This window comes from Corylus avellana, chromosome ca3 (genome assembly GCF_901000735.1).
Source record: "Corylus avellana chromosome ca3, CavTom2PMs-1.0".
In the NCBI taxonomy this organism is placed as follows: domain Eukaryota; kingdom Viridiplantae; phylum Streptophyta; class Magnoliopsida; order Fagales; family Betulaceae; genus Corylus; species Corylus avellana.
Genome location: NC_081543.1, coordinates 7968221 through 7983068, shown reverse-complemented (window position 1 = coordinate 7983068; position 14848 = coordinate 7968221). Strand labels below are relative to the sequence as shown.

Genomic DNA, 14848 nt, shown 5'->3' with positions numbered 1-14848 from the left:
AGTGAATGTTTTAACATCTATTCCCAAGAGCTCTGCATTTTCAACATAAACACAGGTTGATCTGCTTATCAATTTGCTTCAGTGGTTTGTGAGTGAAAATGCGGTATAGTTTTACATGTTAAATTGAGGATGTCTCCTTTTGTTAAGAAATAATCATCAATGTGTTTTAGTCCAAAATGTTGTTGCACTGAAGATCGGAGATTCAGTAGCAAGAATATATATAGAAAGTTGTCTATAGAATGGGGTTTTATCAGCGAAGTAACTTACATTTTACCCTACTCTTTGCTGTTGTTTATGTGTGTGTCTGTATTATTTAGCAGACATATAGAAGAGGTTTTGGTAAAATTGCCTTGACGTAGCTGTTGTCATAAACATGATATGATACACTGCAATTTCTACTTAACACAATTTCTACCTCACTAATAAATAAATAATATAGACTCACACATAAGCAAAAGTTGCATATTTCTAATATGTAGACTAAAAAATGAATGAACTTTGACAACTAGAATAGACATACAATATGACTTTTGACTTACCCGCATCATCACTGGTTGGAAGCTGTTTTCTTCTTCGAACAATATAGAAAACCACAAAAACAGACAGAAAGCTTAAAACTCCAGCACCAACAACAACACCTACGATCAGACCAGTCCTATTATTCTTCTTGCTGCTTGGAAGTTTGTTATCACCTGTGGGTGTAAAGTCTACACAAAAGCAAGGCCATCAACAGCATGTTCTTAATCTTCTGAATTGCAACTACAATTTTTGCACTATATTACCTGGGGTAGCACTGATGGCTGAAATAGAAGGTCCATAAGTTCCTTGACGAGGTATGCAGCAGGTTCCTTTTCCAGCCCAAAAGAGATGGATTTCAAGGTAGTTTTCTGATACCTGGACCTGAAATTCCTTCTGAACGGGTTGCAAAGAGACTCCACCAGCCTCCTTTCGTATGTCAAAATCCTTTAATAAACGATTCCCCTGGAATAAACAGAGTCAAACCTTTAAACAAAAACACAAATGACGCCAATATCCATCATATCCAAGGTAACTTCTTGATTGATGTATAAGACCGTCAATAAATTTGTTAAGAAACACTTTTTTTTTTTTTTTTTTTTTTTTTTTTCTGTTTTGGTTGAGAGTTATCCATCATGATCTCTTAAAATTGGCATTCTACTAATAAATTTTCTTAACTATTGATGAGGATTTTGTTGTATCAGTATATATCACTTATCATTTATCATCTTATTATTTATCATAAAAATTAATAAAATAGAATCACCAAAATTTAATTAAAAAATAATGGTTGAGATTTTGAATAAATCTACTCCATACAATATGTTAAGAATTTTAAAAATCTTTGTCCAAGAAATATAGACTCACATGGATTGTTGCGTGTTTCAGTCTTTTTGAGACCATCATAATCCCCGATCAAGATGTACGATTATTATCATTCTACACAATCTATCTTATCTGTTTATTTGTTTTATTTTATTTTTTATTTTTTTTTAAATCATGCTTATTGAAAGAAAAATAATATACATTGGGTTGAAAGAACTTAGAAGGTAATGAAAAATCATTTCCAAAGAGAACACTTTGATCTAAAACAATTCAATAATATGATCCAGACCTGCATATAAATATCAAAGACACGCCTCCCAAGACTTTGCCAGGTGGATGTATCTGGAAAATCTGTTTCTACAAACTGGAGCCTTACAGTGTAGTTCCCGTTCTGAAGCCCCAAGCCATAGTACCTTAATGATGAAGCAGAGAGTCTAGCTGTCTGAAACAGCTCTGAGTCTATACTTGGGAATTGAGATAACAAAGTCCTTGTGTACTGGGGATCATTGCTCCCACTGAAATATCCTACATTGCTAACAGCCCACCTGTCTGTGTTGGTCACATAATATGTGGCTGGACCAAGTGTCTCGTTATCCCTCTCATAGACAATACCACTAGAAGATGTAATCTGAGGACCACCACACTTAATGCTAAAGTTATAATCTGAAATCCAATACAAAAGAAGCACATAATCAATGTGTAAGCTCAGAACAGGTGATTAAATTGTACAAGGTTGGATCATGTATGTGGGAAAACGTGTTTAATGACTTGTATTCTATACTTGTATAGTTAGCTATTTTAGGAAATTATGTAACAGCCTGTATTCCTTGAATTAGGCTGATTTGGTTAGTGTCCTATTATATCCCATAAATCATGGGATTTGAAATAACTTAGTTAGTTTTCCTTTTCTGCTGCTAGGGTTGATGTATATAGCTAACGTTTTGTGTATTATTCAAATCAATGAAGAATCAGTTTCTGTCTTTCTCAGTTTCTGTCAATGTATATATATCCTGATGTGTTCTTAAGCATGTTATGCATTTCAACATTGGATATGGTTCAAGTAAAAGCCTAATTCAAGTCTACTAGTCCTTTACTATGAAACTAAAATAGTTCAGTTCATCTTTAAAAAAGTTCAATATTTGACTTAGAAGAAAGATTAATATATTCAAATCCAAGCTTTCACAATATTTGCCTTAGTACCTAATAATCCTTTCCAATCTAGTAATCAAGAGTATGCTTTTAACTGTACTTACATGTGCCTCGATTGCAAGGAAAGCCTCGTTGTAGGCAGTTCAATCCTGAAGGCAAAGCACTAAAGCAAAAGGAAACGAACTTAGACAAAGAATATTGTATTTAATGTTGCACATGAAACTCAAATTATAAGCAACTATGTCAGACTCATACAAAATATTCTTATTGGGATTAAGTTTAACTCCTGATAAGAGAAACGGTCCCTTGGTGATACGCAAATAAGCATGCTCCTAATAATACTAACGCATGATTGCCCCATGATGAAAGAGGGTCCTTTGAATGTGAAATGTGTTTGGTTGTCTAATGCAAGATAGTAATTGCAATCAGTACAAGTAAAAGATTTCGCAATTGATCCTAGACAGGACAGAAAATTTCCATGAAGAGAAATGTATAATATTTAGAAAGAATTGATTTTACATTTGTTGTTAAATGTAACCTTATCTTTTATTTTTTGGTTTTTTTAGATAGAAATGATGTCACAGAATAAAGTTTCCTATACTCAATTGGGGTTCGATAGTACTCCTTGCTAGGTATCAAATTGGCTAAATGCTCTAGATTAGTTCCCAATGTCCTGTATCAGGAGAACATAGATGCTCAGCCAGGACAGACATTTGACTGTATAAATCTCATTAAGATGACATAACCTGGCTTGACCCCTTCTAATTCATAAAATGAATTCTTCAATTTGCATATTTTGGTACATGATGACTAGCTAGCTGTTGGAGTTTGTGACGGAATCTCCCTTAACAGATCTAAGTTTGAAACAATGTGTAGATAAGGTACAAATATTTAGGTATCACATATTTTTTTCTTCTGGGCCTTTTAGTTATCCCATATTTAATAGCATTGATTTGGCTATCACATAATATTATTACACCATGACACAAGAATACCACAAAGGTAAAGGGAAAAAAAAAACGCATAACAATCTTAAGCATGAGATTTTTCTAACTTATAGAAGTCATGGTTGGCATCTCCCCTGACAGGGACGGGAACAGCCTTCGGGCTTTCCAGTTATCCACACATCCGGTTAAGGCTACCCACCCTTCGGGGTGGATCTATAACCCAATTTTTTTTACTTATAAAAAAAAAATAGAAGTCATGGCATGGGGAAGATTAGGGATGAAGTGATTTATTTATTTGTAAGCTTAACTATGCTTAATAGACCAGTTTGGCTTCTTCTCCATCAGTTACTTCCTTACCTTGCCATGCCACGCTCCCACTCCAATAACAACCACCAATGGTCCTCCTTTTAATGGACATTTTAAGTAATTTACATGCTAAACAATAGCTAATTAGTTTTCTATTTATAATTTAATGCTAGTAAAACATTATAATTATCAGAAGAAAAGAGTTAATGATGATTTATGCTCCACATTAAAAATTAAAAAATGAAAAATTTGTTCATAAATGTACTTGAGGACAAATTAGCATGTTGAGAGCCTCATGATTTATCAGTTTCGAACACCCTCATGGCCATAATTGACCAAATAGGTAGTTTACAAGAGTCAAATTACAATGAGACCAATAACATTTTTAACTGGATTGGAAACAATAATTTGTTTTGTTCCAGATTCATCTTGGCAAAAAATTCAACCACTAAAAGTAGAAACTATAATCTGGAAAGATTTACCTGCTGTTTGAACTTTCTATTGTGAAGTTGTTGGAAACTACATTGCTGCATAGTATACCCATATGATCCAAATGTCAGTTTCATCATTAGTGAATGCAGAGTATGCAAGGCCATATTCAAAATTCAAGATTTTTATACAATTGTTAATAAAAAATGTTATTCGAGAGTAGAAGGTAATAAATATTGGAAAAATAAATAGAAAATATAGAAAACATTCGAATATAATAGACACTATGAAGTAAACATACAGTTGTAAATTTTCTTCACTGATCCAAGAAGGAAAGCTTCCCACCAAGTTATTGTACGACAAATCACTGAAAGCATAACATTTCAAGTATGTTAGGTACATGCTTGCTCCATCCAACCACTAAACAATGCCATGAACAGTACAATTAGGCATTAGCCAAGTGACATTAATTAGTTAATTAGGATAAATAAATAAAATTGGAATTTGACCCCTCAATTTTAAATCCAAAACCTCTATTTTCTATTTTTCCTCATAATGCTACACTTGTTTATGCTATTAGCTAAATCCATATATCTAGATAAAGTTGTGATAGTTCAAATAGGTAAATACAACAGCTCCAAATAGGGAAAATCCTATTAAGAGTTTCAAGTTTTTAATTGAAATGACTCTGCATTCTCACCTACATTTAAATTTTGAAATACTATAAAATTAAGACAGTACAAATCATTCTTGTGGTGATCAGAATTTACTCTATAATTGCTTTCAGAAAAACTGAAAATCCAAAAGAGGAAAAGGAAACAATTAATCGTTTAGAGTAATCAGTAATTTATTGCATGGAGATCAAAACTTGTATTAACTTGAGTGTAGAACCTAGATTTATGATCTCATTTTGCATCTTCTCCAATATGATTGGTATATCTCACTGTATAAGTGTTCCCTTAGCTCAAACAAGATTTTAAGATGTGTAACTCGGGCTACCCTAAAATAGCATATCTTCAATAAGGGATAGGATCATAGGATTCTGTACTACTGCTCAACATTAGATAGAATATAATTCCTAGGTATATATGCATCAAACCATTTAGAAAAACTTAATAAATTTAATCAACCAAAAAGGGATGATTTTTACAGTTGAAAACCAGTTGTTAGAAAACTCCATTTTAAATGCACTATAATATTGTGAATGCACATAATGTCTTATACACTTACATGTTGAGAAGATTCGCACTTTTTTGTGCAGGCAGGGTGCCGTTTAACTTATTATTTCCAAGAAACCTGATAATGAAGGAAACAATACATGCTTCAATACAAATAGGAGTATGTTGGGATGTATACCGTGCAGCTAGCAAGTAAGGCATATTACAAGTAAGAGAGCGAACTCAAATTGAAAAGGGAGTCAGGAATCTGCCCAGTTATATTGTTGAAGCTCAAATCCCTGAAAAGATATATAATACTGTCACATGGACTGATACAACAGCAACTATGAAATGGATGTGAGATATATAAAACCAGTTATCAACAAGAAATGATTAACACTTATGATTCTCATGCAACTGGAGCAGACAAAATTTAAGCCTTACACATCATCTAAACAAGATAGAAGGAACAAGAGGAGGACGGAGTAAAGATAAATGAAGACGAAAAGAAATCGGATGTGTATGATATACTATGCAGTCGTCCTAAGTTGATTACAAACCGGGTAAGTTCAGATTTTTTTTAAGCTGGGAGAAATAACCTGATAATTATGTCAAAACTTGAACAGTCCTTAGATTTTAGTGCAGCAATCATTACAAATTATTTTTTTCAGGTGAAGTTGGTCCAATCTAACAAATAATAGAGAGGTTCCTGCTTTTATAGCTTTGGAAAATGGTGCAAGCCCTGCATGAATCTAAAGAGTTACCAACCAATGGCTATTACTTACAGCTGCGTCAATTTTTGGTATTCTCCTATATTGGATGGAATTGAATCAGAAATGTTATTGTTCCTCAGCTCTCTGCAATGCATGTAACTAAAGTGTTATACCATATTCAGGAAGCAACAAAGAAGGGAAAAAAACATATATCCTACATATCCTCTACGATGTTGCCTTACAAGAAACTTAGAGACTTCATATTCTTTATGAATGCCAGTGAAGAGCTCCCATTAGATAAATCACCTATTCTCCTACAGTAATATCGGACATCAGTTTGTTAAGATCTGCAAAATGGAAAAATAAAAAATATATACACAATAAAAAATTAAAAGTTAACTAAAAGATGCAGACACTCACAACTGTGACAGAGAAGTCAAATTGGAAAATGTTGAGGGTATGGGACCTTGGAAAGAGTTCCCTTGAAGCCTCCTAAAATAGCATTTGGGAGTAGTTAATCAGAAATTGTGAATAATGCATCTTTCGTGTAGAATAAACAAGTACAGATTAAAATTAGCTCAATCATAAGTCTTACAACAATAATGTTTCTTATTGACATTGTGTTGTAACGAATGCTTGAGCCTTGTCAAGGATGATTAAACAAAGACCAAAAAAAAAAAAAAAAACCAAGGCTAAGGCTAAGGCTAGCAATAGCGTCTTACAAGTCACTAAGCTTTGACCAATTCCCTATGAAGTCGGGTATCCTGCCTGTGAGTTCAGTGTCTGATGCCCACCTGAGATGAAAAGAAGTATTTCCTCAAACAATTCAGTTGCAGTTTTTGTTTTTATGTTTAACTATATGTACATTTTAGAAAGCCTTCAACTGGGAAAAGAAGACAAGAAGTTCTTACATTGTTTGGAGGTTTCGTAAGTCAGCAAATGTGGAAGGAATCTCACCACTAACTCCAGAACTATCAAAGTAGCTGTCAAGGCAAACAACTTACATGAATCTACTGATAACAGCCTATCCTCAGCTCATATGAAAATTTAGTAATATTAGATAATGGATTTAACAACCGAAAGACAGCTCTCAAGCTAACTTTTCAAGAGAATAATTTTCAAAATTTCTCATGGTATATACAAATTAAATATCATAGTAAAATGTGATTGCTGGCATCAACTCTCTACAATAGCCATGTCATATAAACCAAATCATTTCTGCCGCTACTAATTTACTCTAGCATGCGAAAAAGTAAAAAGACAAAGTCTTGCATATGCAAAACCGTTTAATATGGCATATTATAAGATTGGCTGTCACAAAGTTCTTATAATCTTGAGTCTCAGAGTAGTAGCTTTATTAGAACCATTTGCAAAGTCTTCATCACCTGGCTACATATTGCAATCTAATGGTTTTGTGGACTTACAGTAAAAAAGAATTTCTGCATTGTACTAGAACTTACATTTGTTCTAAATTCACTAAATTCCCAAGCTCAGATGGCAGAGAGCCAGAGAAGTTGTTTGATGAAAACGACCTGCAAATTTAACAAGTGAAACAATAAATGAATTATAAGTGAATGATTTTATTCTCTCAGGTTCAGAAAATCAAGATCAGGTATATGAAATGCAGAAAGCAACAGAACAGGCATGCTATTTTGTGAAAACACCTCTTTTAACCTACTACCATCTAAAGATAAAGGCAACAGGAACAAATGAGTCTCATTTTAAAAAGATCACAAATATCTGTAGAAAAGCAACAAAATCAAGACACCACATAGATGACTTACGAAATTGAGAATGAGTATGACTTACAATGATTTTAATTCGGTAAGGTTTCCAAGTTCCTTTGGAAGCTCCCCTGATAATGCATTAATGCCAAAACTCCTAATGCATTAAACATCAGAAAAACAGGAAAGGTTAAATAATATTAATGTACTATGTCCTAGGAGTTTCAAATCATAGTAAGATGGGCTTACAGGTATTGCATGCGAGTTAGATTGCTGATGGAAGCAGACAGGTTACCTGTCAAGTAATTTTGGCCCAAATTCCTGTAAGAAATGGAGGAAGCTTAGCATATTTAACAGTGCCCAAAGCAAATGGACCATTGTGGAAAACTAGCAGAACACATCTAGCATAAATTTCAATTGGTTGATATTGTGAACCACAAATTCAAGATCTAAGTTCAATCCTAGCTTACATGAGAAAGAAGGTAACCAAAATTCATGCAAAACCCAACTAAACAAACATTAAAGAATAAACCATACAGATTGGTGAGGAAATTTAGAGTCCATAGCTCTTCTGGGATTACACCGACAACATTCAATGCATAAACCTTCCTGCAAAGAAAATAAATTCAAGAAACAAGCAATCAGAAAAATGGAAGATTAATAGATGCAAGATGTTCAAGATACTTGAAAGTGTAAGTTGTCTGCCATTACCTAGCCTATGTGTCGGTTGCTTAACATAATTTTACTGAACTTTTCAAGGTTATTTAAAACCAAAAAGTTGATTATCATATGGAAGGATTGCACTTCAATTTGTATTGAAATTGCTCACATTTTATGTGAATTTAATTAGTTGAAGTTCAAAATTGTAAGTTTAATCTACGGTGGTAGATGAATGCCTGCTCAAGACTCGGGCTTGTTTGGGAAGGTAATTTTTCCCAACTTTTTTCTCTTTTTCAGGGTGATTTGACATCACTAAGACTCAACTCAACTCAACTCAACTCAAAATTTTTGAGCTTTATTCAACCAAACTAATAAAAAACATTAAATAAAAATTTTAAAAATCAATAAAATATATATATATATATAGGGGTGGTGGCCGGCACCACCCCTAAACCCCCAACTAGCGGCTGGGGGTGGCTTAGGGTTGCTGATCCACCCTCCCCAAGCACTTTTTAGGGGTGGCTCATGTAAAATTTAGGGGTGGCCAATCCACCGCAAGCAGCTACTTGGGGGTGGCTCGGCCACCCCTAGGGGTGGTTCAATACCACCCCTAATATATATATTTTTTTTCTTTCTGTTTTTTTGTTTTTTGTAATATATATTTTTTTATTTTTTAATTAGATTTTTTATTATTATATTTTATATTCTTCAAACAACTCAAACATAATCTCAACTTTTTTTTTTCTCGATATTTGCAATTTTGAATTAAGTTAAGTAAAAAAAAAAAAAAAAAATTGCACACCCAAAAGTGCCCTTGTAACTATTGTGACGGAAAAAAGTTTTGATACTAGGTTATTATAACAAAATATTGGATGACAACCTAGTAGAGAAGAGGGAAATGAAATAAGTTTTTTTTTTACATGTTCACACAAGAGGGGTAGATGAGATTCGAACTAGTAACCTCCGCTTCATAAGGCATGGTCTTCAGTCAATTGAACTACTCCTTGAGGACAGAAATGAAATAAGTTAATTACACTCAAAAGACAATATTTACATGGTTCAACATAAAAATCTACTTCCATAAGAGAAAAGTTTTTGGGAGAAATTCCACTAACAAAAGATGCAATATAAGAGGTGGTGACAAATGCTCAAACTTAAGTCCCAATAGACCAAAGCCCAACTCACGCGGGCACTTTCAGCCTCAAAAGTTAGCAAGCCGCTTCCCCACATAAAAGAGGACGACTTTAGGCTAAAGTCCCTCTCAGACTTGTGCTGAAACCACTATACTTTATTTATAGGTCCAACTCATGCTCGTTGTTGAATAAGGAATTCCAAATTACTTACATAACAAGAAAAAAAAAAAAAAAACTTTCATTCTACCTTAAGAAAACTCAAATAAGTAACTATTAAAATAAGAATTTGATACAACTTCCATAAGTAACTAATACCACTCATAAATTTTAAGTATTTTTGCTAAAAAATTTCATAAAAAGTAAAATAAAAAGAGATTTGGCAACAAATGACCATGTGGCAAGAGAAGTGCCATATCAGGAATTTCAGAAATATATATATTAGGGGTACTAACTCTTTTACCAACAGAGACTTACTAAACTGATGTGAAGCTCATTTTGGTATTCGTTATATTTCTCTTAATTAATTGTTTTATTTTTCTCAATTTAATGAGTTATACATCAGTTTAGTAAGCATACGTTAGTAAAAAAGTTAGTACCCCTAACATTACTAAAAAAAAAAATATTGATGTGTATATTTTACTTATTGTGCCACATGGCCTTCTGTTGCCAAATTTCTTCTTTTTTTTTTCTTTTTTTTTTTTTCTTTTCATTGAAATTTGTGCAAAATATGCATTGTTTTATGACCTAAATTTGAAAGATAAAAAATCTCTTTGGGAAACTTCACTTACCCAAAATACCCTCATTTGTTTTAGGAAAAAAAATAATGAAAAAATTGCAAAGATTAAGGCGGTGGTCCAAATTTAACGGTATTTGCAAAAATACCCATGCCTCAATCTTTGAAAGAAAGTTTTAAATATCTTTTCTTGAAAAAAAAAAAAAGAAAAACAAAAAAAAAGAAAAGTCAAGTATTTTGGGAATTTTGTTGAAACTTAACGGAAAATCCTAACGGATCTGGGACATTGAAAAAAATTAAAAATTCGATACATTAAATTGAGAGGTTTTGAACTTTAGAAGGATATTGCAAAATGGGTGATAATTCATACCACTAAGTGAAGTTTCCCAATTTATTTTATTTTTTATTGTTTTCTAAGTCTTTGTTGTCAACTAGTTTGTATTTATTTATTTTCTAGACCGTTGTCAGCCTGTTACTACTGTAAAGAAGAGTGCATGGGTAGACTGGAGTAGTAAGAAATTTGATCGTAGGAGTAGGTCCAGAAAAGATGGCCTATTTCAATTTTCAACAAAATGACTGACCATGTCATCTTTTTTGTTTTTCAGAGACAAAAGTAAGTGACGTTCGCCACTTTGCTCTGCCCAGTTTGCTACCGTAATCTTTCATAAAATGCGTGCTGTTGTTGTTATAAGTATAAGGGCTTTGCAGTACCTGTCATACATAATATCGAACACATGGCATACAAATCCTTTTTTTTCTTTTTTCTTTTTTCTTTTTTCGAATTGGTGAAACTGAAACGATCAATAGAACCCATATAGAGAAAGAAACAGATATCCAAGCATGAACACGAAGCACTTGAGGCTTTTCTTTTTATGTATAAAAATGTAATTTTTAAGCAAAAATGGAATGGGATAGAAAAATAGAAAGGGAGAAGAACATACAGTTCGGTAATGTGGCAAGTAGCGTTATTGTCGTATGTACAGACGCATTTGATAAAGGGGTTGTAAGCTGTGTTATCGATGGTGACATTGCCGATGGCCGCTCCGCTGCATGGTTCCCCACTTATATTCCATTGCCCTGATGTTGCTTCGATTCCCCATCCTTGAAATATGGAATTCAAAGTCCTTACTGCAATAATCAAATTCACAATTATACATCTTTTAATCTTTCAAATCTCTCTCCTGCTTGCGCAGAAAACAAATCCCACCTACTTAGTTACTATATGTGAATTATGAAAGTAATGTACAAGTTGTGTTCATCACTCTTGTGTTTTTGTAGAGGTAATATGATTTTTAAAATTACAATTTGATCAAAATTTAATAGTGATTAATCACAAATTTGAATTAATATTTTTTATTTTATTTAAACGAAATAATATCCAATTAATTATAGTGGACGGGTATTTTTGTTTCCTAAAAAAGTGAAAAGACAAAAATACTTATCTACAATAACTTATTTGAATTGGAGAGGGTCATATTTTCACAAATTCAATGTTGATTTTAAAAGCCAATGTACAAAAGTAACTTATAATATTATTAGTCCAAAATTACCAAAATCCAACAACACATTTTGAGCTTTTTTTTTTTAAAAAAAAAAAAAAAAAAGTGTTGGGTAAAGAGGAATTAAGTAATGCTATAAATCTTCTTAGAGTCCTCCCAAATATGATGTGACTTTTAAAATCACCAATAGATCAAAGTTTAATAAATTACATCTCAAATTCAACAATAATTTTAAAAATCACATCACATTTATGATGACCCTAAGAGAATTCTAGGAGGACTTATACATTACTAAGAGGGATTACACTTTTTTTTTTTTTGGTTCTACGCAATATGGAAATTACATTTAATTAACTCACCTAAACTGAACTAACACTTCCATACAATTTTGACCGTAGAATATTATGGAAGGAAACTGGCCCACATGATCGAAACGTGCAACTTTGACTTAAAATACATAAGTTATTATTTTGTCAAAAAAAAAATTATAAGTTTTAGTGTGCATAACATTTTGCTCATTTTAATGTCAAAATATTACAAATGATATTTTAAAAATATGTTTAATAGGAGTGTTGGAGAAGATACAGACTACAAATAGCCATTATTATACATAAATTATATTTTTAATTAAAGTCATCGACTCTCTCCCTCTTTATTAGATATAGCACTAGTTAAGGTGACCAACAATTGAAGCGTGGCAATAAGCAAATCACACGCCTCAAAAAGACGGTACGTAGGTTGTGTTTGGCAAAGGAGTGGGCTGAATTGGACCCGAAAATTCAAAAAAACATTTAAAAAATTAACTTGAATATTCTTATTTTTTCCATCACATCAATTACTTTTTATTACTATTTAAATAAAACATCATTACAAAACAAATTTTTTTTCATTTTTTTATATAAAACATTCTTACTTTTTTTCTCTTATCAATCAAATCTGTTACAGTTCTGACCCACTTCTTTTTTCAAGTCCTTTGTCAAACACAGTTTTAATAAGTTATCCATATTTTTGATTATATTCTCTAAGAAATTTAATAGATTAACCATTACATTTGTGGAGTCTACTATGAATTTATGTAAGGTTCACATAAATTTACAAATCTAATGATTAATTTGTTTGATAAAATTAGCCAAATATATTAAAATAAATAAAAAATATTAACCGTAGAAAAGTTCATTTCTTCCGTCCACCTAAGAGAGAGGACAGTTGAGTGGCACAGCCTGTCTCCTCATCCTTATCCTCTCTAATTTTTGGTTCCACATGTCTTCGTTGTGACTTAGTAGACATTATTCTTGGCAATAAATCATTAAATATACATGAGTATATCTGCACACACACGCAAGACTAAAAGCCTATTTGGAATTGTGTTCGAGATAATGAGAGGTTTAAAAGTACTTTTAATACTCAAAAAATTTGTTTGAAGAAAAAAGTACTCATTCCGTAAAAAATTAAAAGCGCTTTTAATGGTCCAAAAAACCTAAAAATTGTCAAAACGCACTTTTTGAAAAAGTTTAAAAATGAAGTTTTTGCCCAAAAACTCTTTTTAACTTAAAAACTCTATTTCTCAAACGCAATCTCAAACAAACTCTAAACATCAATACTTATAAAATCATAGAAATTAAGATTATCTTTTCTTTTCTTTATTTAATTTTCCAAAATAAAAAATTTTAAAAATAAAAAATTGAAAAAACTTCACAAAAGCCCCTTAAACTTTTCACACATTTTGAAAAGACTCTTCAAAATTTAAAAACTCTTAATTTTACCCTCAAATTTTTAATTTAATGCAATCTCCCCCTCGAGCTTTAAGACAAACCGTAAAATGAATGAAATAACATTTATTAAAATTTCAAATTGATCCTTAATTTTAAATTAAAAATTAAAAAATAAAAACAAAATAAAAATTTAATGGTATTTTTCATAGCTTTTATTAGGAGTTAAAGCCAAAAATTAACGAAGGGATAGATTTCATCAAAATAAAAGTTCGAGTGATGAGATTGAGAGTTTTTGAGCTTTAAAGAAGTATTTTCAAAATACGAAAAAATTATGGGGTATTTTAGAAATTAAAAATAAATAAATAAATAAAAAAGAGAAGGAGGAGAAAGAAGTTGATTTGAGCCATCGGAAAATCGAAGGAGGAAAGCTTGAGCCGTAGCTAGGAGATGATGATGATGATAACATAAAAAGTGGATAATGTATTTTGCATATTCCAGTTTTCTGCACAATTCTTTGATTGGTTCAGCATCGTCTTCCTCAAACCAGAATTAAACCGTACAGAAATCAGTTATTGAAAGGATTTAGGTTGAAGTTCAAACTTCAATCATCTCATCAATCACAAAAATATATAAGAGATTACTCCATCTTCACATATATATAGTTTTCTTGTAATTCCTTTTCTTTGTGGATAATTAGTAAATAGAGAGAGAGAGAGAGAGATACCTTCAGCAGGATCTGTAACAGCGCTGGTTCCATTTTGAGCTTGAGCAAGGTGAAGAAGCTGGCCAAAGATGCAAGCAGCATAAAAGGCAAAGCCTAAAACTGGTGATGATGATGGTGATGATCCTCCCACCATCAATTTTATGTTTCTCTCTATATTAATATGAGATTGATGGATGGCTATGGAGTATGGGCAGAACAATAGAAGATCGAGGAGGCGGAGGAGGAGGAGCAATGAGATTACAATTTACAGAAGCAGAGCGCTATATATCCTGCCTCTGCTCATGATCAGCTCATCCATCCAGTAATTGGTTGATATAATAATATTAGAGATATCAAACACACTGGATTTAACATTGCTCTTTTTAAAATTATATTATTATAATATTATCAGTCTCAACGTTGAAAGCTTTGGAGAAAGAGTCGCCATTGAAGCCTATTAAGCTCTATGCCTCACGGCACCCACCCACGTGCTCCTATTGTCAAATAGGGGGAAATTTGTGTTCCCTCTTCAAGATAAGATAAAGTCAATTGTAATTCAATTTATTTAATTAAACTGGTCAAATTCTTCAATTTTAATTATCTAATTTTGTATTAGATTATTGTCAGATTAGTAGATCATCT

At 32.2% G+C, this 14848-nt stretch overlaps 1 protein-coding gene and 1 non-coding gene across 2 annotated transcripts; one reads left to right on the top strand and one right to left on the bottom strand.

Annotated features, from left to right (window-relative positions):
* Positions 1-9: 9 nt before the first annotated feature.
* Positions 10-14593, bottom strand: LOC132176695 (probable LRR receptor-like serine/threonine-protein kinase At1g56140; the record flags this gene model as incomplete). The annotated part of the gene is made up of 20 exons (XM_059588974.1): positions 14228-14593; positions 11234-11420; positions 8304-8375; positions 8016-8087; positions 7852-7923; positions 7503-7574; positions 6954-7025; positions 6765-6836; positions 6463-6534; positions 6285-6356; positions 6115-6186; positions 5557-5628; positions 5403-5468; positions 4474-4539; positions 4226-4270; positions 2595-2653; positions 1631-2004; positions 783-981; positions 540-707; positions 10-32 (listed from the first exon to the last, which is right to left on the bottom strand). Coding segments are annotated over exons 1-20 (2040 nt in total), but the record flags the coding sequence as incomplete, so codon positions are not given.
* Positions 3537-3668, top strand: LOC132176799 (U6atac minor spliceosomal RNA). The gene has a single exon (XR_009439660.1). It is a non-coding gene; the product is annotated as a U6atac minor spliceosomal RNA (small nuclear RNA).
* Positions 14594-14848: the final 255 nt, after the last annotated feature.